The 27,071-nt window shown below is 39.4% G+C and overlaps 1 protein-coding gene across 31 annotated transcripts in view; it reads left to right on the top strand.

Moving 5' to 3' along the window:
- Positions 1–27,071, top strand: part of PUM1 (pumilio RNA binding family member 1) — a 138,384-nt gene that overhangs the window by 46,836 nt on the left and 64,477 nt on the right. For 18 of the 31 annotated variants that reach the window (XM_082685625.1, XM_082685624.1, XM_082685623.1 and 15 more), the window contains exons 3-5: positions 3,293–3,361; positions 21,380–21,488; positions 22,461–22,639. In XM_082685625.1, the coding sequence (XP_082541751.1) occupies positions 3,293–3,361; positions 21,380–21,488; positions 22,461–22,639 (357 nt within the window). The remainder of the gene's footprint in view (positions 1–3,292; positions 3,362–21,379; positions 21,489–22,460; positions 22,640–27,071) is intronic. The other 13 variants (XM_082685629.1, XM_082685628.1, XM_082685622.1 and 10 more) reach the window with 2 other exon arrangements.

The raw sequence follows: 27,071 nt of genomic DNA, 5'->3' as shown, positions 1-27,071 counted from the left end.
GGAAAAGTAGGAAGCAGATTGGTGAAACCAGAGCAGATAGGGAAGATGTTAGTAGAATGAAGGGCATCTTCTAAATATATAGCAAAAGTGGAAAAGGAGTTAGCAAGTAGTGCTAGAAATGAACATTAACCTGGCACTTAAATTCTAGAGAAAGGGGAGGTAGAGCATGAGAAGTAGAAAAGATTATTCTGTTGTGATGGGAGCATTTACTCTGATTATAATTTGTAGCCACTTTTTCTCCTTTATGATAGAAAGGATACCTTTCTAATACCTGCCTAAAATATTTCTGTTCTTTGATTTCTCTGGATTCCTGAGCATTTTCCTTTGGTCATTTGTTTTATTTCTTAGGAAGAATTTGTGTGGACTCTGTGTGGTGTCTGTGACCATACCAGGTATAGCTCCTATTATAAACAGTAAGTTTCTGACGAGTTAGAAGCATTTTTGTGAGAAATATTTGGTTTATTTGGTCTAGTCACCTGTGGGCAGATGATTTATAATGGAGTTTCTGGAGTAGCAGATCAAACTTTGGGGATTGAGTCTCCTTCTCATCAGTGTCTACAGGAATTAGGAGGGAGTACACAGAGGGAAGAGGAAGAGTGTTCATCCTCTCAGGGAGGCAGAGGAAGACCCCCCCCCCCCCCAAAGAGGGATGGCTAGGGGAGCAGAAAACAGAGTTGGAGAGAGGGAGAAAGAAGACCTGAGCAAGCTAGGAAATTAGGAAATGGAGTTGGGGGTGGGGTGGGGTGGGAGATGTGATAGGTGGGGAGATCCTAGAGAAAGGAATGCAAATTGCTCCAGGGGCAGGATGGGCAGACTTTGAAGGTTGAGGGAGGGGAGAGAGGAGACCAGGGAAAGCAAAGGCAAAAAGACCACTAGAGAGCATACTCCTCAAAACCCAGGCAGAAAACGAAGGCACTTCGATCTGTGGGTGGAAACTTGTGTGGCTCCCTTGGAGGCAGCATGGTGACATAGGAAGAACATTACATTATGAATTGGGAGAACTGGATTTAGATTCTTTCAGTGTCATTTAAGTGCTCTTTCCCTCTTAAGAATAGTTGGGAAGGGCATTTCTTGGAGGCTTAGTTTTCTCATTTTCTTTTTAAAGAGATTTTATTTATTTTTAGAGGGAGCAAGTGAGTGGGGGCGGGGGACAGTGGGAAACAGAAAATCTCGGGCACACTTCCACTGAGCACGGAGCCTGGTGGAGGGCTTGATCTCCCAACCCTGAGATCCTGACCTGAGCTGAAACCGAGAGTACACATACTTAACCCGACTCCAGGCGCCCTTCTCATCTCTTAAACGGGAATGATTGCTATGATGATGTGTTTGTGACGATGACCAAAATACGCATCCTGCATGTTCTGTACCTTTCCTTACTACTCCTGTTTTTTTATTGGGAAATATAAATAGAATTTCCAACATTTTTGGTTAGAAGTCTTTGTAGACTTTTGGATTTTCAAGAAATGCCTAGCTCTAGTTAAACATATGATTAGATTCCACAGAAGGAGCTGGATATAGGGTTTTTATGCATTTGATTTGCATGCTTTGTAAATGTTAACTCTGGCCTGAAGCTTCAAAATAATTTCATCTGACATTTGTAGTTTTCCAGCTAATATCCTGTTCTTATCCCCTCCTTGACCCTCCCCCTTATCTTTGCTACCTTTAGTTTAGGAGCTCATTCAGTGTTTACCTAAATAATGGAAACACCTTGTTATGTGTTCATAGCTTCTGTTTCAAGGACTTTTGAAACAGTTTTACCACACAAAAAAGCTTTGTCTCTATGTCTTTTTGTTTCATTGGGCTGAATTTTAGCTTCATTTTGAATTTTATAAATTTACATTTTTAGCAGGCATCCCAACGCTGTTTTGTTTTAGTGACACAGTGTGTCATTTTGTGGGATATTTCAGCTCTGGGTTTTGAAAATAGATGTTTTAAAATAGCAATGCAACTTTATTTTTATGTGATAATCAGTTCAGTCAAATTAAGATTATTGGATGACAAACAGGAAGCTGTTAATATAAATTATCTTGAATTGGTTCTCCTACCTGTTTTCTAGCTCATGCTCTCTGCACGCATCCCTCTCCCTGCCTGGCCTTAGCCTCACCTCCTCCTTTATATGTACCCACTGCTGGCAGTTGTGTACCTACCCTGGGAGGTAGTGATGGTCAGATGAGGGGGTCCGGGAGATTCCTGCTTCAGGCACTTGACTCCCATGTTTTTCCGACAAGCAGAGAAGACTTCTTTTTGAATAAACAAGGGACTGTCCTCTAGCCTTAGGTAGCATGGATGACTTGCCTTTCATAACTGAGAGGACTAATAGAATATTGGACAACACAGTTTTTGAATTATGATCGAACTATTTTTTTTTAAAGATTTCATTTATTTATTTTACAGAGAGAGATCACAAGTAGACAGAGAGGCAGGCAGAGAGAGAGAGGGAAGCAGGCTCCCTGCTGAGCAGAGAGCCCCATGTGGGACTCGATGCCAGGACCCTGAGATCATGACCTGAGCCGAAGGCAGTGGCTTAACCCACTGAGCCACCCAGGCACCCATGATCGAACTATTGAATGAACTGTGAACTGTTTCACACTTCATTCTTGGCTCTCACCTTAAACCTTGTAGAAATAACCTTAGAGATGAGTTAATTAAAGTCTGGAAAGATTGTTATGATTTGGGTAACACATTTAATGGGTGAAGTTTGAAGGGATTCTTGTGATACATGCTGTCTTTTTTTCCTTTCCTTGAGATTCAAGGAACCCCCAGAGATCTTCCAACATGGAGAAATGTTGGGGCACTTCATTATATAATTTGTAACACCTTTTCCTGAGGTTTATTAAAGAATAACTGGGTCGGATCAAATGAGTCCCCTGGTTTCTACTTGCTGTTTGCAGTTGGGGGCAAGTACTGTGGCCTTTTGAGTCTAGCCATGTTCAGGTCACTAATCATATGTCATTGCCCTTGAGCATATTGGTCTTTACTTATTAAATTAAAATGTATGAAAAATAGTTAACAATTCTCTTGTGATGGAATATGCTTTTTCTTTTTCTGGATTATGTGTTTTTCATGTTTTGAAAAAAAGAAAGGGACTGGGAGGGGAGAAAACCGGGGTTATTGGCTCTGTACCCTGATGATTAAAGGTAAGTGAATATTTAATGTCAGTCACTTGATTATTGTTACTGTCTTTGTCAGTATCTGAAAGTAAACATAGAAAAGCCTTTCAGTCGTGTTTAATGTGTATGTGAAATTCAAGATCCTAACTTGAAATTTTTCCCTTCTGTATTATGAACTATAGGTACGTTCTATGGATGAACTGAATCATGATTTTCAAGCACTTGCTCTGGAGGGAAGAGCGATGGGAGAGGTAAGTGAACTGGTGTGTCAGAGAAGTGGGACTGTTTTTAAGGGAAGTTTGGAACTGTCTTTCATCAAATGTGTCTGAATCTAGTCTCCAGAAGTATGTGCTTGCTTTTCCTTGTTGCCATCCTCATGATAGGAGTGGGATATTGCAGAATTTTGCCAAAATGATCTCATTATAGGAAGAATGTTAACCTTACCCTAATATCTTCAAAACAAAACATGAGCACAAATTATTGATGATTATATTAACCAGTTAGTTGTAAATTGAGGCTTTAAAATTATCAAATAATTTTATATGCATCAGATGTCCTTACTTTTGCCTCATTATCCAGTTGCTAGGTTATTTTTTTTTTAACAGTAGAAGGGAGTCTTAGATTGGAACATGTTAATAACCTGTTTTTAGAGTAGTGCCATTTTCTGAGGAGGTTGTTTAGGGCTCCATTATGAAGAGGAAGTTGCTAGATTTCTGGTGAAATAATTCCAGAAGGTAGAGGCCTCTGTCAGTCCCCCTTTACCTACATAGATGTACAGAACAAGAATTTTGGTTTGTTTATAATGTTTAACATTTGCAGGAACAAAATTTACTGTTACCCAAATGTGGATAGGGAAGACTGCCAAAATTCTAAAAGAAATGGATGTATAAAGTGCAGCTGACTTCTGGTGATTTCTAGTTGTTGACAATAAGAATGTATTGGTCTTAAGGTAAACATACAGTTTGAATTAATAGAGGTGTGATAGGTTCTCAAGCTGGGGGCATGTGCTTGTGGTTCTCTTGTTCTGGAGATTAACTGTAGGTTTTTATTCTTTTGTTTTATTTTTTACATATTTAATGTTTAATAGCTCCCACATCTATTTTAATGTTTTAAAGGAGGGAAAATACCTGTATTCTGGATTCTCTTTTATACCAATTGTTAAATACATTTGTTCTTTGATTTAGCAAATATTCTTTGATCCAGGCACTGTGCTAGGTTCTGAGGATTCAAAATTAAGATAATTCTTCTCCTGATTTGTAGTAAATATTCATTGACTGCCTTTGTGGTTAAGCGTTAGCTAAACTCTTTTGGTGTTTTGGTTTTGAGATTCGCTTCCTGTGTTACAAGACTTTGTTTCCAACTTTTTTGAATCATCTTGTGGTCAGAGTTCCAGTGTCCTATCATCTTGGGTTTATGGGTTTGGGGACTGTTCTTGTTTTTCCCCTAGAGCTTAAAGAGAAGATAGGTAGGTGGTTTTATGTCTCCTGTACCTGCCTAATATCATTAAAACAGTGCACAGCAATAAACCTTACATGGTTATTGGGGAAGAGATTTTTCTCAATTAGCTTTTGGAGCAAAATTTGAACAGAAAGTTAACAGATGAATCAGATACTAAGTATAGACGGGAAACCATATTTGTCTTGTGATTTTAACCTGGTCCACTCTACCAAAAATATAATCCCAGATTTTAAAAATTAATTTACAAAATAAAGCTTTTTGCTGTTTTGTACTACACAATATTTTATAATTTCTAAAGGCTTAAGTCTAATTGAATAGTGAACAGAATTGAATAGAAAGTTGATTTTATTTAAATGGCAACAATAATATTTTTTAAGTCATTTTTTCCTTCTAAATATGCCATTTCTCCTGCAAGGTTTCCAAACCTCACTCTTACTTTTTTAGAAATGTTATTTTTTTGGGATCCATATATAATTCTCAGACCTGGATGTAGGCATATGTAGATAACCAAAGTATATTCCAACAGTAATATGCACTATTACTCTTCCTTCTTCATTCCTCATTATTTATTCACAGAGTAATAATAGCTACCCTTTTGCTGGCCATGTATTCCACAGATGCTAAGGGGTCTGCATCCATTGTCTCATCAGTAACGCTATCAGGATAGATCCAGTATCCAGTTTAAGAAATATGCTGAGATAAATGAATTAATTTGCCCAAGATCACATATGATGGAGCTTGGGATTCTGACCTGGCTTCCTTTCTAAAGCATGTTTCCTTAGAGTAAATGAAGCCAATACTTGTAAAATAATTGAAGGTAAAAATCTCATCTTGGTAAGCTGTATAAAAATTGACATTTTGGGGGAGGTTTTAAAAGTGCCTAATATGCGTCCTCCCAGAATATAGATAACGAAGTGTTTCTTTTTTTAATTTTTAAAAATTTTAATTTAAATTAAAAGTTTTTTTTTTTTTTTTTTTTATTTATTTGAGAGAGAGAGAGAGAGCACAAGCAGGGGGAGAGGCAGAGGGAGAGGAAGAAGCAAACTCCCCGCTGAGCTGGGATCCCGATGTTGGGCTTGATCCCAGGACCTGGAGATTATGACCTGAGCCAAAGGCAGCTGCTCAACAACTGAGCCACCCAGGTGACTCTGAAGTTTTTTTTTGTTTTGTTTTGTTTTTTTTTTTACAAAAGCAAACTCTGCCCCCAGTGTGTGGGGCTGGAACTCATGACCCCCAAGTTCTAAAGTCACAAGCTGTACTGACTGAGCCAGCCAGGCATCCCTACCTACTTTTAAATTTTTATTTAATTTTTAAAAAGATTTTACTTATTTATTTGAGGGAGAGCGAGAACACGTGGGTGTGCAAGCTAGGGGAGGAGCAGAAGGAGAGGGACAGACTTGAGCCTGACACCAGGCTTACTCTCAGGACCCTGAGATCATGACCTGAACTGAAATCAAGAATCAGATACTTGACTGAGCCACCTAGGGCCCCACTGATGCCCTTTTTTTTTTTTTTTTTAAGATTTTATTTATTTATTTGACAGAGAGAGATCACAAGTAGGCAGAGAGGCAGGCAGAGAGAGAGAGGAGGAAGCAGACTCCCTGCTGAGCAGAGAGCCCAACATGGGACTCAATCCCAGGACTCTGAGATCATGACCCCAGCCGAAGGCAGTGGCTTAACCCACTGAGCCACCCAGGCGCCCTGCCCTTGTTTTTTGAAAGCATAACTAGGTTAGTCACAAAGGAGACAAACTAAGTGCAGAGTGAGGTTTCTGTACTCAGGGAGCTCTGTAGCGGTCAAGGAGGCAGTGAATACAGACGATAGAGAAAGAATGCACAGTGTTTTCTATGTATGGTTCAGATTTAGAGAAGGGAGTGATTAGTATCTGCCAGACTAGTTTGTGATTACTTATTCGAGAGTGTAAGACTTGGGAAACATTTTCTGGTTTAGTTAGGGTCTGCAGAGGTACAGGATGGGAGAATTTTTTTTTTTTTTTTTTTTTAAAGATTGATTTATTTACTAGAGAGAGAGAGGGAGAGCGGGAGCTTTGGGAGGGGCAGAGGGAGAGCATCCTTAAGTGGACTTCCCAGTGAGCACCAAGCCCTTTACAGGGCTCCATCCCAGGACCCTGAGATCATGAGCTGAAACCAAGAGTCAGATGCTTATTAACTGACTGAGCCACCCAGGCTCCCTGAGAACTGCCCCCCACTCCCACCCCCAAGCTTTACAAGGGAGAACAGCAAAAGAGAAATGAATTAATAAGCTTTTATAATATAAAGCAAGCACAGCTTCTAATTAGTTTAACTTCATTAAATTTCCTTTCCTTTAAGCAGTGAAGCATCTCTGGGAGAGAGGATATGTATAAATACAGACTTTACCCACATGGGCACTAAAATTTGAAGTAAATTGTGTTGACTTTTCAGCCAGGCACAGAGTATTTTTGCTACACTTACTACATGTGTATTGGTGTGGGTGTGTATGCGTGCTTGCGCTTGTGTGAGTCCTCATTATGGTAAACAATACCTAAATCAGGAATGTGTGAATCTTTAGAATTGGAAGAGAATTAGCTCCATTCAGAGTAATTGATCTCAGGTAAAGTTAGTGCTGCTTGGCTCTTGTTATCAAAGCCAGTACTAGCCTCTTGGTGTCCCTTTGTAAAATTTACAGCATTTCCTAGTTGCTAGGAAGTGGCTACTTTAAAACATCTCCTCAAACCTTACTAGTTGTTTGATGTACAGTTGTTCTTAGCTGAAGGACTCACAGTGCAAGTGGTTTACTTGCCTCTTATTCTTAAAAGTCAACATTAAAAAGGAGATAGTAATATGCCTTAGGAGTAGGGCCAGAAATTGTTTTCCAAATATTTTAGCTGGTCTCCTTGCTGGCCACTTTCATTCAACTTAAAGTTGTAGTCCTGAAAATTAAAAGGCACATCTTTGAGCCCCCCCCCCTAAAATTTACATATGAAAAGACGGGTCTGTTAGTTGACTATTTAAGAATGTTTCTTTGTACTACTGAGGAGGCTCACTAATCTTGGGTTGCTGGACTTGGTTTCTACATTGGTTTGGTTTAGGATCTTGAAGGACTTATTTGCTCTATCTATGGGAGGGCATTGACTTTCTGTGTCCTAAAAAAGGATGGATTTGCCAAAGGGAGAGCTGTTGGCAGAAAAGCACCTTCTGCATAATTGGTTTTCTAATTTTTAAAACTTTTTCTGTTTAAGATTCCTTAATGTTTTACATGTAGGAAACTTGACCACTTTCAGGGATGTTAAGATAGTAGTGATTATATGGCCCTTCATCTTTGTTTTAGAAACCTGAAGCGATAGAAAAACTTAAAATAGACAAGTTTGTAAACCTGAGGAAGGAGATCTGGCAAGTGCTCTTGTATGTGGAGACATAATGAACCCTATCACGTTTCCTGCAAGTAGAATAAGGTGAGAGATATTTAAAATACAGCTATAGATTTTCATTAGATATCACATAGGCATTCTCTCTTTAAGTGTAAAATAGCAGAATGGCTAGTAGAGGGAGGAATTTGGTAGTGAGCTGGAGAGCTCCTCACTCAAAGAAAAGTGTAACTTGGCAGGATAGAGCTCTCTCTGGACCAGAACTCTGAAGCCACCGTCCAGCTAAGATGTTTGTCTTCTTTGGATTTTTATTTGTTTTCCATCTGTATGACAAAGATGTTGGACTAGTTTCCCAGGACTCTCTTAAGTCTAGGGTTTTGGAGTTTGTCCTTATTTCTCTATCTTTAAAAAGATAGAAAAGAAGAATAATTCTACTTTTTCTAGGATATACCAAAGGGCATCTAAAAGATGTCTTTTTAGAGTGACTCCCCCCGTGTGGTACAAAGGTCCTGTAACTTTTCACTAGGTTTTCTAAGTGACTCATTCACCAGTCTGCAGTTATCTAAGGCACTGAAGTATTTGTCCCTAAGGGCTCTTGGGTGCTGATTCTGAAATCAGGGCAGGTGGAAACCTGATGTGGATACCAAGTCTGCTAAGTTCTTTTCCACATCTTTCCATCATGGCAAACAGAACAGCTCATGGAATTGGAGGCTTTTTGGCTGGCTAAAAGTACTTGTAGGAGTTATAGCCCAAGGACTACCTTATGCTGGCAGCTTCTTACAGCTAGGGTCCCCTAAGAATAACTCAGTTGACACCAAAATGGGTTGAATTTTGAAAAGGAGATCTATATATATGTGCCAGCAAAATCATGCACCCTTTCTTGCAGAAGAGAAGAAAAATTAATACAGTCTTTAATGTATTGATGTAAAAACACCTGACCAAACAGTGTAGTGAATCTTTTTTTCCCCAAAATGTACCTTGGAGTATGGACAGGAATGGTAAATCTGCCTAGTTCCTTGAACCTTGTATTAATGCCATTTGGTTGTTGGGCATTTTTGGCATCTTGCTATTGATATGTTTACTTCAGAGAAAACCTATCTAGCCAGACCAAGTGATCTGGAGAAAAGAGATCTTAGTTCATAACTTTCCGGTATTAGATTTGTGACTATGTGTGAGAGACAAAGTGACCTTTTAAAGAATATTTTTTTATTCTTTGGGGAAGTTCCTGGGATCCATAATAGTTTTGGGATTGGGCGTTTTGAAGAACTGGAAAGAGGAAAGTGTCTTCTAACCTTGACAATGTGGATGCATCGGACATTTGGAACTTGGTTCTCAGTTCTGTCCTGTCATTCTGAGGCCTGTTTGGAACCGCACTCATTCCAGTATCTACCTTCTATCCTATATTGGGACAACAAGAGAGACCTACCATTGTAGTGCTTGCAGTGCTTGAATGCAGGAAAACATGCTCCTTTGCAGCAGGATGTAGCCTCTCATTGTTAAATTTCTCCCCTTTTATCCTCCTTTGGCTAAAACCTGTTCATTCTTTTCATCTGCATCACTATGCTTTATTTGAGGGTAAGTCAACTAAATAATTACAATAATGCATTAACACTTTTCAGGATACTTTGGCATTGATTTCATTGCCTATGTGAATGTCCCAACAGATTTTGGGGAGATACTTGTAACATGGTTTTTACATGAGGAAAAGGGGTCCTAAGGTCAAGTGACTCCAGCTAAGGTCATGAGTATTAAGATGTGGGTTTGACTCCCAAGTTCTATTTTGTTAGGCTAAGGAATAATAGTAGCTGCAGTATATCGAGCATATATGATTTTGCAGGTAGTATGCTAACCGCTTCATATGCATTACAGTCTTGACAGTGTCCTGCAATGTTAGATGCCCTTTTATAGACCAGGTGAAAATGGATCAGGGAGGTTAACATGATCATGAACCAGCTAGTTGAACTCACATTTTTGTCACTCTAAATCTTGTTTTTTTCTGTTATTTATCTCTGCGTGTCCAGAGTCTACCCATTATTTAAAATCTGACTTCAGTGATCAGCTCCTCTATAAAACCTTTTTTCCTCTAACCAACCAGAAACTGTGGAGAGGAAGTTATTTGTGTCATTCTTATGGCCCTGGTTTATTTTATATGTAGTGATTTGTATAAATGTTTTCTGTTTCCCAGTATGCAAGTTTGTTGAGGGTAGGGGCTTCAGCCAGTAATGTACTTTGTAAACAGTGGCTGCCTAATACATTGTGTTGAACAAATCTTAGACAAATGCTTTTTTTCTAAGCATGGATTCCTCTTTATTTTCTCTTTTACTCCAAAAGTTGATACTGCCCTCCCTTCAAGGGACCATAGTCCAATTCAGTAAATACGTATTGCCTATATTCTTTATTCAGATTACATTTCCATCCCGAGGAATGTGGGGTTGTGGAGGGGAGGATGAGGAACTGACAAAACTGAAAAGCCTCCATTCATTCACCCTTCTCTGAATATTTTTACATTTTCAAACTATGTGATTATTACTTTCCTAAAGACAAGTACAAAAGATGAATAGTCAATCAGCAATGCTGTTACCATCCAAGTTGAAATCGATATAAGGCATTTATTATAAAAGATCTTTTGTTTAATATAGTTGTACTAGATCAATGGGACACTTTCTCTGGGCCATCTGCTGGGACATGGAAATACCTTCATTATATATACACAACCAGACATAATAGTGTTTGAAAAGCGGAATTACTTTTGTTGTTATATTTCCTGTTCAAGTGTGTATTAAATAGTATTGTGTGTAACTCTGTCCTCTTTACTATTATTTTGCTGATGAAGAACCAGAATTAACCAGTTAATCTGTTGTCTCTTGATTGATTAATGCAGTCTGTGATTCTCATTATGGGAAAGCATGTGGAGGTAGTAGTTTATTTTCTGTGTCAGTCTTCCTGGTATACACAGTAGCCATATCTATGAAATTTTCATCTTGTGGAGTTCATGAAAAAGGGAACTTAACCATGTCTGGTACACTGAGATCTTTGTCTCGTCAATTTAATAATTAAAAATGCCCTGAGGCTGACTGGGTGTGTGGGTGGGTTTAAGTATTTGCTCCCATCTTGAGGCAAAGGACCCTTTCTTCCTCTTTTAGTTAGTTGTGCCGTTTCCTGCTTTGTAGATATGAGGTGGGTAGGTCATGAAGCAAATCTATGTGGTTTCATGGTTTTATGCATGAACTTTACAGGTTTCCTAAGTGATCTGGAGGCTTATCTTTTGCACATTGGACTGTTAGGTACTACTGCAGGAATCACTTATATAATGATTAAGTTTGGACCTAGTGTAGCATGCATGTGGTTATGTTGTAGGTCAAACCATATAGTTTATACTTGTGAAAACAAACGACCTGATTTATAGGTAACCTATAGGTAGCCAGGGTAACATAGTCCTCTGTTCCCTTCCATTGGTTCTTTTATCCTACAGAGAAGCTTAGTTCACCCTGGCATTTGTTCGTTTTCTGAACAGTTTCATAAGACAGCAGAGAAAAGAAGTCTCATTGGCTCTGTTCCAATAATTTGAAGGGGGAAGGTATAAACAATCTTACTTTCAGTGGATTGGTGAAACGGTGTGCAGCTTTGTTTGGAGATCGCTCTATGGTAATTTGTCACAAAAGAACATGGAGATTGAGATGTTAACGGTGTCTCTGAATTTTTTTTACGTAAGCATGAAAGAGGTCTAGTGTGTGTTTAATTTCCCAAATGAAGTTGTTCACAGTGATTGTGTTCTCTGTGTGGTCAGGAACTACTGTGCTCCTTTGAAGAGAGTGCACTGCGGAGTTCAGCAGTCATCAGTTGAACCGACTGCAATTCTGTCTAACCTGTAGTTGTCCTCACATTTTAGATGTACAAATTCTTGTAACGTCTGCTTGATTGCTCTTTTTGCACCTACTGTTCCCCAGTGACCCACCATGGATCTTCAGGGGATCTTTAAAACTTTACCCATTGAACCTGTGTTCTTAAACTCGGAACACCATGTTTGTGTGTACTTGGGTCCTGTTTTCATCTAGACTTTGCAATCAGCTGACACTACAGAATAGATTTCTGGTTAAAAGAATTTCAGTGATAGATTTGTGCATACTTACTGACTTCATTCTTGATCATCATAATGGGCTACGAATCCTCATTTTTGAAATTACATAGTTTTGTTTTTAATTTTTAATTTTTTGTTCATTTATTAGAGGGAGAGCAGAGCATGAAAGAGGAACACGAGTTGTGGGGAGAAGGGCAGTGGGAGAAGGATAAGCAGGCAGGGAGCCTGCAGATTCAGATGCGGGACTCCATCCCAGGCCCCCAGGATCATGACCTGAGCAGAACTCAGGTTCTGCTGACTGAGCTTAACTGACTGAGCCACTCACGCGCTCCAGTTTTTCTTTCTTTTTTTTTTTTTTTAAATGCTTTGAAAGCTGAGAGAAGCATCTAAGCAGCCTTTTTGTACCTTCCTTGCCCCATTTCCACAGGTTCCTTCTCTGTTTCATACCTAGTTACTGCAGTGACCTTTTTGCTTAGCTTCTCAGAATCCATTTAACTTGCCTTCACCCTATTTTATGGAGGAATATGAGACTAATTTTCTGGACTTAATTTTTATGATGTTACTTCCCGTTGCTGTCTATTGCATTAAGAACCTAATGCTTTGGTGATCCATGAAGCTTCACTGGTCACTGGACTAATTGCTTTTCTACCTTTCCTTACTGCTTTCCTGTGCCACTGGCTAGACTCCTTTCTTGGTGGGCACCTGGCCCGCTTGCTTTTCTTTCTTCCTTCCTTTCTTTCTTTCTTTCTTTCTGTCTGTCTGTCTGTCTGTCTGCCTGCCTGCCTGCCTGCCTGCCTTTGCTCTTTGTGGAGTGTCCTTCCCACTGTCTCCTCACTCTGAACTCTCCTCCTCCTATATGGCGGTCCTGACCAGTCCTGTCGCTACTAGTGTTCCTTTCTTCATCCAAAATAGGTGGTGAAGTTTAACAGTCTGAAGCACACTGTAAGTGGGCTTAAAATGAATGCCTGCGAGCTACATCTCTTTGATTCCTGATAGGTTTTTCTTTTTACTTTTCTATTTGGGCAAAGAGAGTCTTTTACTACTTTTATTTTTAGTAGTAGCTACAATAGGTTGTGCATTTCAGGGCCTGTTCAAGTAGTACTTCACTTTTTGACATCAGTACTTCAGATCTGAAACTCCTGAAACTTTTCAGTAGCCAGAAGAGCAGTAGTGGTTTTCCAGATGTGAGGTGAGGGTTCTAGAAGGTCAAATTTTACTTCATATTGGCCAGGCCTAAGTGATTTGTGTCATTTCATCCTTAGTGGTGGGAGTATTTCTGAGGGACATTAGATGTAACTATTGACTGTGCTAATGAAAAGTGCTTAATAACTGGCAAATATTTCTCAAAAAATCCGTTAATTTTGTATACCGTATAATTATAATTATGTAAAATAATAAACTTTTCTTCTTGAAAAGTCCATTAAATTTTAACCAAAAGAGATATTTACTTAAGAGACCAGTAATGTGTAAATTGTTTTCAGTAGAGAGCATCTTGACACCTAGATGAATAGCTTAAGCAATAATTACAAGGTGCCATGTTCTGAATTTGCCTGGTAGAAAAATGTGAAAAATACTGATTCTTGGACTGTGTGTGTGTGTGGTGTGTGTGTGTGTGATTTGAATGTAGTGAAGCAGGACATAGTGTTTTAATATTTAAAAATAATCTTTACATGTAAGTATTATTTAATTAAAAAGAATGCAGGGTGCTTCCTCAATTAGAAGATATATAAACAGGAAGTGTGAATTGAGAAGATCCTATTCATTAAACTGAAAAAGAATATGAAAATCAAAGCACCATAACCATATATATATATATATATATATATATATATATATATATATATAATTTATTTATTTGAGAGAGATGGGGAGAAAGAGAGAGCATAAGCCAGCATTGGGGGTGGTGGTGCAGAGGGCCAGAGGGAGAGGAAGAAGCAGACTGCTGCTGAGCAGGGGAGCCCAACGCAGGGCTCTATCCTAGGACCCTGAGATCATGCATGACCTGAGCTGAAGGCGGACACTTACCTGACTGAGTCACCCAGGTGCCCCTATACTTGTTTTTAATTAAAAAAAAAAGAAAAAAAAAACTGAGTTGTGATGAAACCATTGAAAACGTTCAACATTCCTTATTTAAGCTACAGTTTTCAGAGTGGATTAGATGTTATTAACTGCTTGCTTAGAAATATTTGCAACGTAAGGTGAGCTCTTCTTAAAATTGCCACTAACTTTGGTTACTGTGAAGTTAGGTTGAAGTGAAATGTGTCAGTTTAAGAGAAAATGTCTTATTTGTAGTAAATTCCATACCACCAGAATCTCAATTTTTGTTTATTAGAATATCAGTTCTAAATCATAAAAGTATATTATATTTTGTAACAAGTCATTCATAATGCTACCACACCAGTAAGAACCTATTTCAGTTTTTATTTTTCTTTACAGTCTTGATCCAGAAGGGAAGAGTGCATAAGAAGTAGTAGTCTTTACACATGCAATTTTGTATTTTACTTTTAAAAGTTAGTGTTTTTTGGTAAACACACGTAGTCCTTGTGGCTGTTGTGGACGAGCTTTCCTTGTGCTTACATAGCGACCTTGGTGAACATTTAGCTTGCTCCCAACATCTTTGCTCTTAGACTTTGAACGTAGAGGGTTTTTTCCCTTTTGAATTGTCTTTTTGTTATTGTTGAGATAGATTCTCAGGAATGAATGTGACCCTTGATGCACTTACTTTCTAAACTCTTTACCAAAGAATTATCCTAACAGTAAAGTAAATGGATGTACCTTTTTTTTTTTTTTTTAAGATTTTATTTATTTATTTGACAGAGAGAGAGAGCACAAGTAAGCAGATCGGCAGGTTGAGAGAGAGGGGGAAGCAGGCTCCCCGCTGAGCAGAGAGCCCGATGTAGGGCTCTATCCCAGGACCCTGACATCCTGACCTGAGCTGAAGGCAGAGGCTTAACCTACTGAGGCACCCAGGCTCCCCTGAATGAACTTTAAAAAAAAAAGTCTTGTAAAATATATTGATGTATATTTGTCTTGTTAAAAGCTTTTTTTCTTATTAAAGCTTTAAATGACTTATGAGTGTAGTTCATAGTATTTATAAAAGCACTTTGTGTCCCGTCTCACTTGATACCCCACCAAACTTTTATGACATGGGGGTTGGGGCTAGGTCAATCCCTAGGGCATTAAGCTTTTTAGAAGGGATTTCTGAAAATTATACAATTGTCACACATCAGACCTCTGCCTAGAACATGTGACTGTCAGTGGCTACCAACTATACTTCTTTATTTCAGTCAGTTCTGAGTGGTTCTTTCTTTGAGTTGATGTCAAATTCTTTTAATGCAATAAGAATGTGTGCTAAGAGATTAAAAAATTTGGGCAGGGGCTATGTCTTCCCACGTGGTTAAAATACCAGGTATTTGACTCCTGCATTGTTTACATCCCAGTGATGAAACTAGGCTTGTGTTGGAAGTTTGCGTTGCCAGGTAACATGATGAACCTGATGGTGCCTCCAGGGCTGTACCATGCATCCCTGCGAACAGTCCTCCTTAAGAAGCCTAATTTCTGCTCTGAGAGACAGCTCTATGCAGCCTCTGTTGAGTATGTCAGCAGTTACCTGGTATTTTATTTCTCTTGAGTGCAGAGTACTTGTTGTAGTGTGCATTTGGTTTTGAGACCTCACGAAACCTCACTGATACTTTCCTGTGCAAATATTAGTAACCATTGTGGTCAGACAAGTCCAGTCCTTAATAATCATCTTGCCTCTTTGTTTTTGCAAAGCTGTAATCATGGCTCTTTTGTTAGGGCTCTTAATTTTATGGGATTTACGCTGAAGTGGGTTGGGTGATGCTGTGCTCACATCTGCTAGCTGAGTACTGAGGAGCATTTCATTGACTAGCCATTAGTAGTGTTCTTAAATGATAGTAGCAGCTGATTTTTTTGAGTGGTTGCCCAGAGCTCAGCATTGTACTGCCTTTTTAAATTTTTTTATTTATTTACTTGACAGAGACAGAGAGATCACAAGTAGGCAGAGAGGCAGGCAGAGAGAGAGGAGGAAGCAGGCGCCCTGCCTCACTGAGAGCCTGATGCGGGGCTCGATCCCAGGACCCTGAGATCATGACCTGAGCCGAAGGCAGAGGCTTTGACCCACTGAGCCACCCAGGTGCCCCTGTACTGCTTTTTTACATAGATCTCATTTAATGTTCACAACAGTTCTTTATAGGTGAGAAAACTGAGGCCAACAGGGGTTAAATTCTGAGTTGGGATTTTAAATCAGGTTGGTTTTTAAAAATGATTTCAGAGTGCTGGCGTGTATTTTACTACCATATTATATATTATTTCTTAAAATAAGAAGCCCTTTATTGTTTATATCTATTAAAGGGCTCTTAGTGGGGGCTAATGTTGGATTGATTGTGCAAGGTTGGCTTCCGGGTATTGTCTCTTTTGTTAGGTGATAAAAGAGAAAAGGTGTTTCCAAACAAAATCTAGAGGTTTTCCAAGTGGCTGACATTGCTTATAAACTAGTGCTTGATTTCTCTCTTGTTCTCCAGAAGCCTCATGAATATGCTTACTGATTTTTTTATTTTCTCTAAGTCGTCGTCTTTTATAAATCTGTAGTTCAAGCTGAGATAAATAGTGTGTGTTTTTTTTGCCCTAAAGGTTTGAGAACTGACACTATTAGGGGTTTGGGCCAACTAGGAATCCCATTTCATGGGACAAGACAGGGAAGACTACAAGGTCTGTTGTATGGTTGGGTAGGATGGTGGGACTTCCTAAGTCCTGGTTCTCAGTTTGTAGGCCTTAATGGAAACATCACTAATTCAGAAGCAGTTAGCTTATGGGATTGACCTACACTAACAAGAACCACAAGAAACTTCTGTATGAAAATCAAAATGCAGTGTACTAATTTATAAGGAGAAATAATAACTCTCAAGTGAACAAGGTAATTGTGTTCAGTGATCAGCATGCTTGGCTAGAGGAGGAATCCAAGTTCTCATAAGAAGTTTGCTTGCTAAGCAGAGTCTGAGCCAGGGAAGTTAGTTGGATGTTTTTCGTGGCTAGTGTAATCAAGCTACTGTCTAGCTTGATGCGTTAATTGCTTTTATAAGGATAGGCTTCTTTGTGCATCATATGCCCTCTCCCTAAATATGCCAACTGGGTCATACTACCTGATTCCCTGGGTCTCTTGCTTTTGTTGGACTCATTCCTAATTTCAGTTATCTTCCTTTGGAATTGTCAAATCTTTTAATCCTCTTATTGCCTAATCTTTCTTTAAAGTAAATTTTGTAAACCTCTGCTGTGATCTGTTCCTTTTTTGTCTTGTCAAAGAACAGTTTTTTTTTTTCCCCAAGTTCTTGATGGGATAAAGGGGAACTGTTTTCTCATGCAATAGTTGGATTTAAATTTGTTGATTGGATTTAGGTGTGGCTTGAGTGAAGGTTTGGGAGCTCCCAGTGTTGATGCCAGTGGGTTGGAGAACAGATATGTTTTAGCCAGTACTATCAAGACATTAACTCCAGAGGGTTGCTATTGAATTTGAAATAACAACTGGAGTCTCATCATCACTTAGTTTTATTTTATAATTCAGTAGATTATAGCTTCTTTCATTCTGATCAGATTAGAACAGTTCATGTTTTCAGTTGACTTGAATATGTGATTGCTATTAGTTCTCATTAAGCTTAATATGTGTAAGACAATCTAATTTTGCAGAAGTTTATACGTTTTTTAATACAGAGGGACTATAAGACAAAGTAGGGGAGAACATGACAATAGAAAGCATGTAATTTTTCCAAATTCAAAAGCACTTGGATTTTAGACATTTGAAGTGGAACGAGACAGGCTTCTTAAAAACAAACTTGAAAAGAACTGTGTAGACTATCAATCAAAGCAACCCTGTTTAAATATATTCGTAACTGTATTAGTTCCTGTTGCTACCTAGTAGATCACCTCAGAATTTAGTGGCTTAAAACAACAGAGTTGTTTCCACCTATAGTTTCTGTAGGTCACCCAGTCATGGCTTTGAAAGATCCTCTGTTTCAGGGTCTCCCACACGCTGCACTCAGGATTCCAGCTGGGGCTGCAAGTCATCTCAGAGTGCAACTGGGGAAGGCTCTGCTTCCCAGCTCACTCTTGAGGTTATGTCAGGATTAAGCTCCTCACAGGTTGTTGGACAGAGGGCCTCAGTTCCTAATGAGTTGATGTCCCATGACCTCGCTTGGTTTTTTGCCATGTGAATCTCTCTGCAGGGCAGGTCACAACATAGCAGGGAGCTTCATCAAAGTGAGCAAGCAAGAGGGCAAGAGAGAGTTGAATGCAAGAGGGCGAGAAAAAGAAACAAGACAGTCAGTAAGACAGTCAGTTTTTTGTAAGATAGTCTTGAAAGTGATATGTCATCACTCCTGCCATGTGTTACTCCTGAGGAATGAGTTCACAGTAAAGGGAAGGGGATTACATAAGGGCATGAGGGCCAGAAACAGGAGTCCTTTCTGATGCTGCTTACCACACAAGTGAGAGGTGGGGATGGGGATGTTTTAGAGGAACGTGAGAAATGCTAGGTTCTGTAAAATATCCAGACTCAGAAGAGCTTTGCTACATTTGCTTCTGTCTTTGCCTATGTGCCTGAGGTCGGTATTTAAATTTTCCTCCCTTTCGCAGAACACTCTTGGAAAGGTTCCGCCTTTCTCCTTCCCAGAATTGGCATGCTAGCACCTTCCTTCCATTTCCTTTTCTTTATCTCTTATGCATTTGCCCCTTCAGTCCAAGCTGTTTTCATTGATAATAGTTTCTTGACCACCTCACTACTACTTTGCCAAAGCATGTGGCGTTCTAGTACTTGCCGCTGCTTTCTACCATCTGTGTAGGATTTATATTTATTCTAATGATTAATAGTGGGAGATAGGGTTGCCTTTCAGTATCTGATTAGGGTCTTGGGGTTTTTGGTGTGTATTCCTTTGAGACTTGTTGCACCGGTTACTACTTTGAAGTAGAATCTTCACTTTTTAGCACCTTTCTACACGTTTGTTGTGCTGTTGTTCTCTTTTGAGAGAATTTGGCTCAGAACCAGTCTTGCTTACATGTTCACCTGCTTTTGCTGGCTTTGCATGTTATGACAGCCTGGCAAACTGCAGTGAAAGGTGACAGAATTCTAGAAGTCATTTTTGAAGCCTTGAGTTCAAGGGTTGCTGCTTTCAGTCAGTAAACAGTTTGACAAATTCTAGACAGACTATATTTGCATATGGAGACTGGTACCTGAGGAAGTTTTTCCTTGAGCTTTCAGGAAGGATTTCCAAATTTGACAGAGATTTCCAAAATTGACAAATTTGGAGAGGGATGAGCGCCATATTGAATATATTTTGATCTCCTGTGCTCTCTTTTCTTTATTTTATGGAGAACATCCATTTTTATATGAAAATTCACCAAGTGAGGTGTCCCTTCTGCCGACATTCTTTCTTGTACACACAAGAGAAGTTTGTCCTATTTATTTACAGTCCCTACACATACAGGAGAAAAACCACAATTTTAGTTGGAAAAGATACAACCAGTAGGGAAATATTTATAATCTTGCGAGAGGGCATTTTTGAGACTAAAAGAAAAGGAAGTTTAAAAACAAGAATTCTTGAATTGTACTTGGGTAATTCACATTAATTTTTCAGTGTCCCTTCTGTGATTTACAGCTATTTTTCCTTGGTATGATGCCACTGAATACATTTATTGAGAATCTGCTATGTGGTGGGCATCATGCTTGGCACTCATCAACACGATCTCTAATCATCACAAACTGGAAATTATTTTCTTCAACAGTACAGAGAGAATGAGGCTCAGGACAGTTCAGCAGTTTGTCCTAGGACACATCAAAGTTACCTAGGCCTTCACTTCCTGACCCCACTGGTTCCTGACCCCACTGTTTAGCTCTCTCTCCCTCCCCTTTTCCTCCCTTCCCCCAGCCCTCATCCCTTCAAGTTCACAGACCATTTCTGTCCTTGTTTCCCTCAGAGAATGAATCCAAGAGGCTCCCTGGAAAGTGACTGCTTATAACTGCGTATCTTCAAGTAAACCTGTGTTTACTAAATGTCAGACCATAAGTGTCTTTCATCATGATCTTACTGGATTAGAAAGTAACAAATGAGGGGCCAAAAAGTGTGTGGGACACTGCTTTGAGCAGGTTTTAACCCAGGCCTACCAGATAGATTTATAGAGCTAGATTGGAATTATGCTAAGAAACCCATGATCCAGATTTGGAAAGCCAAGATTTGATTTTAGTGAGGGCAGAGTTATTTCTCCCTTATCATTGGGGTATAAATTGGAAAGGTAAATTTTCATTGTCAAGGAGGAGAGCAAATGGCTTTGCTTTCTGGGTTTTGGTTCTATTCCTCTGAGAAATTCAGCTTTCTAGGTGCCGCCTTTTATGCTTAAAAGCAGTTACTAAGTATGATTTCAAAGTTCTGAATTTCTTGTCTTATTGTTAGTAGCTGAAATGAAAACATACGTAGAAGTGATAAGGGGGACATTTTAGTGAGTAAAGCTGATGACCAGAATGAAGAGGGATGGAAGTCTAGTGGAATTTCACTTTGTAACCCTGGTCACTAATGCTTTTGGTCTTGTGCACACTGTATTGGGTTTTACTTGAAGGGTACTTTCCATTTCCTTGGTCATAGCTCGTTTAAAGTTCTCATACTGGTTTAGGGCCAGTGGGGTGTGTACATGTCTATGAAGCATGGAATGTTTTGTGAAGTCACTATAATGGCATCACTAAGTTTTGTTAAAATTAATTGAGGTTAGGAGATTTTATTTCCCTTCCAGGAATGGGGAAATAGCTTGTCTGCCTTTCCAGAATCTTGGAATAGGTTTATGTTGTGGTTGGGAATTCTGTTTGTTTTCTCTTTCTGGTAATGAGTGTTTTTGGTGAATACAATCTCTGTGTGTGAAGGAGGGGAGTTTTGCCTCTAGCATTCCATAGCTGGGGTCTGAGTTCCTGCCCCAGCTTGAGTGACTTTGTATGGCCAGTTAGTAGACATGAAGGCAGAAGTAGTATTTTAGTAATTGAAGATACTTTCTGTTTCAAAAGGAGTCTTCTTAGCAAGCATTTAGCTAATGGGTCTCACATAACTCCCTTCCCTTCCCACCCCCCATTAAAAATCTTGGCATAGGTTAAGTGAATGATTCTAGATATTTAAGCTGAGCCTTTACTGTGGTGGGTTGATCTGTGGTCCCTCCTTGCCTTGGGCCTCTCTGTGACTTTTACCCAATATACAGTCTGTGTAGTCAGAACACCGTGAGTAAAGACCTTCAGGACACATGAGCATCTGCAGTACCCTTGTCTAAAAGAAAGTGTTGACTGCTGTACTTTCATCCTTTATGAATTCTTTAAAAGCGTCTATTATTTTTAATTTGCAGCAGCTCTTGCCAGGTAAAAAGTTTTGGGAAACAGATGAATCCAGCAAAGATGGACCAAAAGGAATATTCCTGGGTGATCAATGGCGAGACAGTGCCTGGGGAACATCAGGTAATCTAGATCTAGCATCTGTACTGTGATTTATGCCTGTCTTAGAGCTCCTTTCCTCAGCAATTGGCAAGTCATGAATTTCACATCAGTGACATAAGCATGTCAAGCAATGTCCTGTCCTGTAGTATAATTGCCATGAAGGAGCTTATATGATGTAATTTATTAAAACATAATTAACACAAAATCAAATCTTCAATATTTTATTGAAGTGTTAGCTGCAGGGGAGTGGTCTTATTTGAAATGACCATAATTTCAGCTATAACTTCTTGTTCTGTACTGCTGTCAGCATACTTGGAATTAGAAAATCCATGCCTGCCATTTGAAGTTCATGTTTCTTTTTCCTCCCCTTGCTCCCCTGTGTACTGTGTATGGGATGATTTATTTGTAAATGTGGTTGGGACCAAATCAAGTCACTGGGCACGGATGCTCTTCTGACAGACTACCCCTGAGGAGGGTTGGGGAGAACCTGTAGAGGCACACACTGACAGCAGAAGGAAAGAACAGAGGCTAGGGAGGAAGAAGACCCACACCCAGAAGCCGATGTGCTGTGTTACAGCGCAGGGTAAAAATGGAACCTCAGATGACAGTGAGTCATCAGAAAATATCAAATTATGTTGTTGGTTTTAAAAAGGGCAGTAAAATCACATATTGTTTTAGTAATATTACCAATAAAATATATTAAAAAGAAATTCTGCTACTTGAAAGGGATAAACAGTTTACCCACTATAGCTAGATAAACCAGTTATGTGAACTGCTGTCTTGCTCTGCTGTCCGGATATATGAGGAGTATGTTCCGTTCTCCTTAGTTTATGTAGAATTTTATACTTAGAGAAAAACACAGTAGGAGGTTTTGGCTCACCTGACCATGGCAGGCTTCCTGATTCCCAGTCATTGGTTTATCCATGAGACATCACTCATAATTTGTTTGAGCCTCTGGCTGCACTGTATCATGCTTGTGTATCTTTTTTGTAGATCATTCAGTTTCCCAGCCAATCATGGTGCAGAGAAGACCTGGTCAGAGTTTCCATGTGAACAGTGAGGTCAATTCTGTACTGTCCCCACGGTCGGAGAGTGGGGGACTAGGCGTTAGCATGGTGGAGTATGTGTTGAGCTCATCCCCGGGCGATTCCTGTCTAAGAAAAGGAGGATTTGTAAGTTGGCTTGAGGAACTTGTTCCTATATCTCTCTTTTTTTTACCCCCCTAAAGCAAAACATGCCTGTTTAGTTTCCTTAGATATTCACAGCACTAATTACAGTGTATTTTAAAACACTTCTGTTGCAATTAGGTGCCAGCAAACACAGTAGGGGATGCAAACTGACCTTTTACAAAACAAAGACATGATGTTTTGGGGGGGATACATTGATAATGTGAGGTAGAACTGATATCTAGTTCTCAGTTCATTGGTCTATCAGAAGACATTTTTAGTTCAAAAAAAAAAAAAAAGAGAAGGAATTAAAATAAAGCTGAAGTTGGGAGTCAATAGGAAATAGATCTGAGAGCAGTGATTTGCCAGTAAATAATAATCCTTAGAGTGGATCGGGTACGTAGGATCGTTCTTGTTTGCTTTGTTTAATTATGGTATAGTCTTTGGCCCTCTTTGAACAGCTTTGCCTCTTATACCTTGCCTGTTAGGAAATTCAAAGTTCCGTTAATTCCAGATCTGTGTGTGATATAAATTTTTTTTTTTTGGACTCATCACCATTTGACCTCTCTGATGCTCAGTTTTTGCCAAAGCAGCTTGTCTGCCCCTAGCCTCTTCCCATGTAAGTCTTCCTCAAGATGTTTTCCTCAAGCATCTTTGATAGCCTTTCTTTCTCAAAACTCCTTTCTTGTCATCAGCTCTCTAGATGTGAAAGTGTGACGATGTATTTCCATTTGAATCTTCCTTATTTTGTGTTTTCTGCCTGGTTTTGTATTCCATGTGGTAGTCAGGACACAGCCTGAGACACAGCCTGATGCAGCCTGAATCTGTCTTCCTCTTTACCTCCTGACTTGGCTTGCTTTGGACCTTTTCAAAATCCTTTCTCTGTGAAGTCTTTTTCAGCTAATCCTTTTTGTTGGCAGTCATAGAAAAGACTTTCTTTCCCCCAAATTGTATTAATCATTTTGCCTCCATAACTATCTTATGTTACCTTAGAGTATTGGTTGTCAGTATTTTTATGTCTGTCAGTATTTTTGTTTCTGTTGCTAGGTGTCAAAAGCTTATTCCTCTTTTCTTCATTCTACCTGAAACTTCTTCAGAGTAGCAGGAGTTCATTCTTGTTGCAGCTTCCTCAAGTGTTAAGTACAGTTCCATCATATGTTAGTGGACCTTAAATGAATGTTGACTTGGTTGGCATGAGAACAGGTGATGTTTAAGGTAACTGGAATCCATATGGAGTTAGCTTTCTTCTAGGCATGCCAAAGATGATGCTTCAGCTGCCATTGACACTTCCCATATGACTGGAGCTTTTAATTGCACAGGAAAACCAGAAAAGATGAACTTCTCTAAGAAGGTGCATTGGATTTCTCCCAATTTCACACCTAGAAATTTGGTGTGAGGAATTAAGCCAGAAGAGGATCTTTTATTTTTATAATGACTCTTAGGAGGATCAAGGACTGAACTGGGGCTTTTGTCTTGAATCTTGAGTACTAGTCATTCCAAAGCTGACCTGATTGCTTCTGTGTCTTTTGACACTGCAAATACATACATAGGTCAGATCAGCAAGGGAGAGCCCTTCTTTATTTGAACCTTCCCGAGAGATTGCTTGGGAACAGTAAGATACCCTTCGGATGTGAGGAATGGATTTGGGTAAAGTGATCATTTTCTTCTTGTCCCATGGGAAGGATGGTGTTACTCCTCCTCTTTCACCATATCCCTGGTTCGCCTCTTTTTCTGTCCTCACACTACCCATCTCATGAGCGCAGATTTCTCAGAGGAAGTGCTGCCTGCTAATTTCTGTGTATAACTTCTAGTTATTTATTGTGGAAGAAAAGTCAGTATTGTATGTAGGTAAGTTGTCAGTGTGGTGTGGTGAGTTGGAACCTGTATGACTCTTGCCATGAGTTCTCTGCCATGCATGTGACCATTTTCTAATCCTTGGATATTAGCCAGGAGGCTCATGCCTGGATTACTATAAAGTTTATAAGGAGGCAGAAAAATAATTGGAATTAGGAGAAAGATAAAACACTGGGACTGAATTATTATTATTTTTGCCTGCTTCTCTCTTTTAAGCAATTACTTTGGCAGTCAATCTTATGATAGAGTGCGTTATCTTTTGCTTTCATTGTCTTGCTTTTCATTTTGTAAAGATGGCTTTCATCCTTGGTTGTCCTAAGAGACTGGTAATTTTTAGCTCTTGTACAGTATTGTCACCAGAGGAGTTTGAGATCTCAGACGGTTAAGAGGTTGGAAAATTGAACTCGCACAATCAGATAATTTACTGTGCTTCTGAGGTTTGCATGAAGATAAATGAAACTTCTCCAAATCTGTGTTCCAACTTCTTCTCAGAAGGCAGATTGTGGGTAATGAAATACTGTGGTGTCTTTTGACTTGAGTTGCATCTAAAGTGTTACCCAGGAGGTGACATCAGGCTACCACATTGCATGTCCAGTCTTTTGGTGGATGGAGGCCTGAGAATCAGTGACCTCCTTTATCAGCCTTATGGCCTGGCTTTGCTCTGCCTGTTAGATGACATTTGACCAAAGCTCTGGTCACGGAAACCTGAATCACTTGTTGGTTGTCATGGTATGCAGGCATCTTCTTGGAAAAGATGACCCTCCCCCTGCCTTTTAAAAAAAATCTAGTCTGTCATTGAAAGTATTGAGTTCAGAGGCCAGGGAAGAGAGAATATCTGCTGCTTTGTAGATAATTGTTCTAAAGTGGCAATTGGTGGTGTATGGGTCAGAGCTCAGGTATTTTTACTTTGGATGCTGTACCTGCAGTAAACCGTGAAGAGTCTCCATTTTAATTCCAAGAGCTGAAAGCATCATCTCTGATGGTGTAATGAATGTAGATTTCAAGCAAGCACTTAAGGGGCCATCTTGGATACTGACAACAGATAATCCAGACTCTGACTAATAACTTTTCAGTTAGAGGTGGTTTAGGACTAAAGTAAGCTACTCATTCTACAGTGATTTTCCACTTTCAGTAAGGTGGTTTCTTGCTTACAGCTTTATTGAAGGTATTTAACTCTTTGTCTAGCTTTCCTGAGCTTTCTTAAGTTCATTTTGATTGTACAAATGGACTCAGTTGAGTACTTCAGCTTCTGTGATGAGATTACTTTCAAGCTGACAGTAAGAATCCTAGAGTAGTATTTTGTTCTTAGCACCCACTGTAAAATTTTGGTATTTTTCTACATATGAATCAAAAACTTCAGGGTGGCAGTTTTCAGAACAATAGGAAGATTCAGAATACCAGTTAAGTCAGAGTCTGTCAAGTCTTGAAAATATTCTTTTCATATACTTTATTTTATTTATTTCTAGAATAAGACATTCCCCCCTCCCCCAACAAAGCATGGTTCAGAGTGGTTATAAAACCACATGTGACTACTGTATTGTGAGGCCACTGAGTGAAATATACCATCAAAGGATCCTGCTGTTTGTCTTTTGGAATTCCAGCCAACCTTGAGATAGATCAGAGTCCAGCCGGTCAGAAGAGTGGATCATAATTTCTACCTTTGTGGTTTATGGTGCCTAGGGAAATGAGAAGTCCACTTAAATTTTAGGTGAAGATCACCTTAACCTTGCAGCGGAAAGATTTTTTAGAGAAAATAACCTTTGGCACGCCTTTCTACTTGTACGTAGAGACTGGCTGCTTTCTGACCTGAAGGAGGCATGCACACTCCTAGCATTTGGGTCACAAAACTTGGTAACTGGTTTTTCTAGTCTTCCCCGCATTTGTTTTAGGTAACCAGTGCTATTTAATTGATTTTGTTTAAAAACTGTGTGCAGTGTAATACATTTAGAAGTCAGGGATTTGAATTTCAACTGCAACTTAATTTTCTCATCTGTGAAATGGAGTAAATGAAAACACACAAAGTCTAATTTATGTGGATGTGTAATATATGTGACAGTGCCTTTTATTTTTTTGAAGATTTTTATTTACTTATTTGAGAGGGAGTGAGAGCGAGGGGGATCATAGGAGAAAAGGGAGAAAGCAGACTCACTGTTGAGCAGGGAGGCCGATATGGGGCTCAGTCCCAGGACCCTGAGATCACGATCTGAGCTAAAAGCAGACGCTTAAGTGACTGAGCCACCTGGGTGCTCAGTATATGAAAGTGCTTTGTAAACCTTACAGAATCTTCCTCCACAAAGTCCATGGGCCAGTAGCATTATCACTGCCTGGCTGCTTATTATATATTACCAGTTCAGAATCTCCAACTCAGCCCCAGCTCTGTTGAATCAAAACCTGCATTTTGCCAAGAGCCTTAGGTGATTTGCATGCACACTGAAGTTTTGAAAGATAGGTAATCTTCTCGGAAGATTAAATTACCAGAAGGCCATGGATCACATTCAGAAACTTCAGCTGTAGGGTAGAGCCCCTCCAGATTTGAGCTTCCCTCAAGCAAGAATTCTACATGCTTTACTTTATAATGTCAAGC

This window comes from Mustela nivalis (genome assembly GCF_964662115.1).
Source record: "Mustela nivalis genome assembly, chromosome: 10".
Lineage (NCBI taxonomy): Eukaryota > Metazoa > Chordata > Mammalia > Carnivora > Mustelidae > Mustela > Mustela nivalis.
Note: the sequence above shows the minus strand (reverse complement) of the source record. Positions and strands in the feature narration are given on the sequence as shown.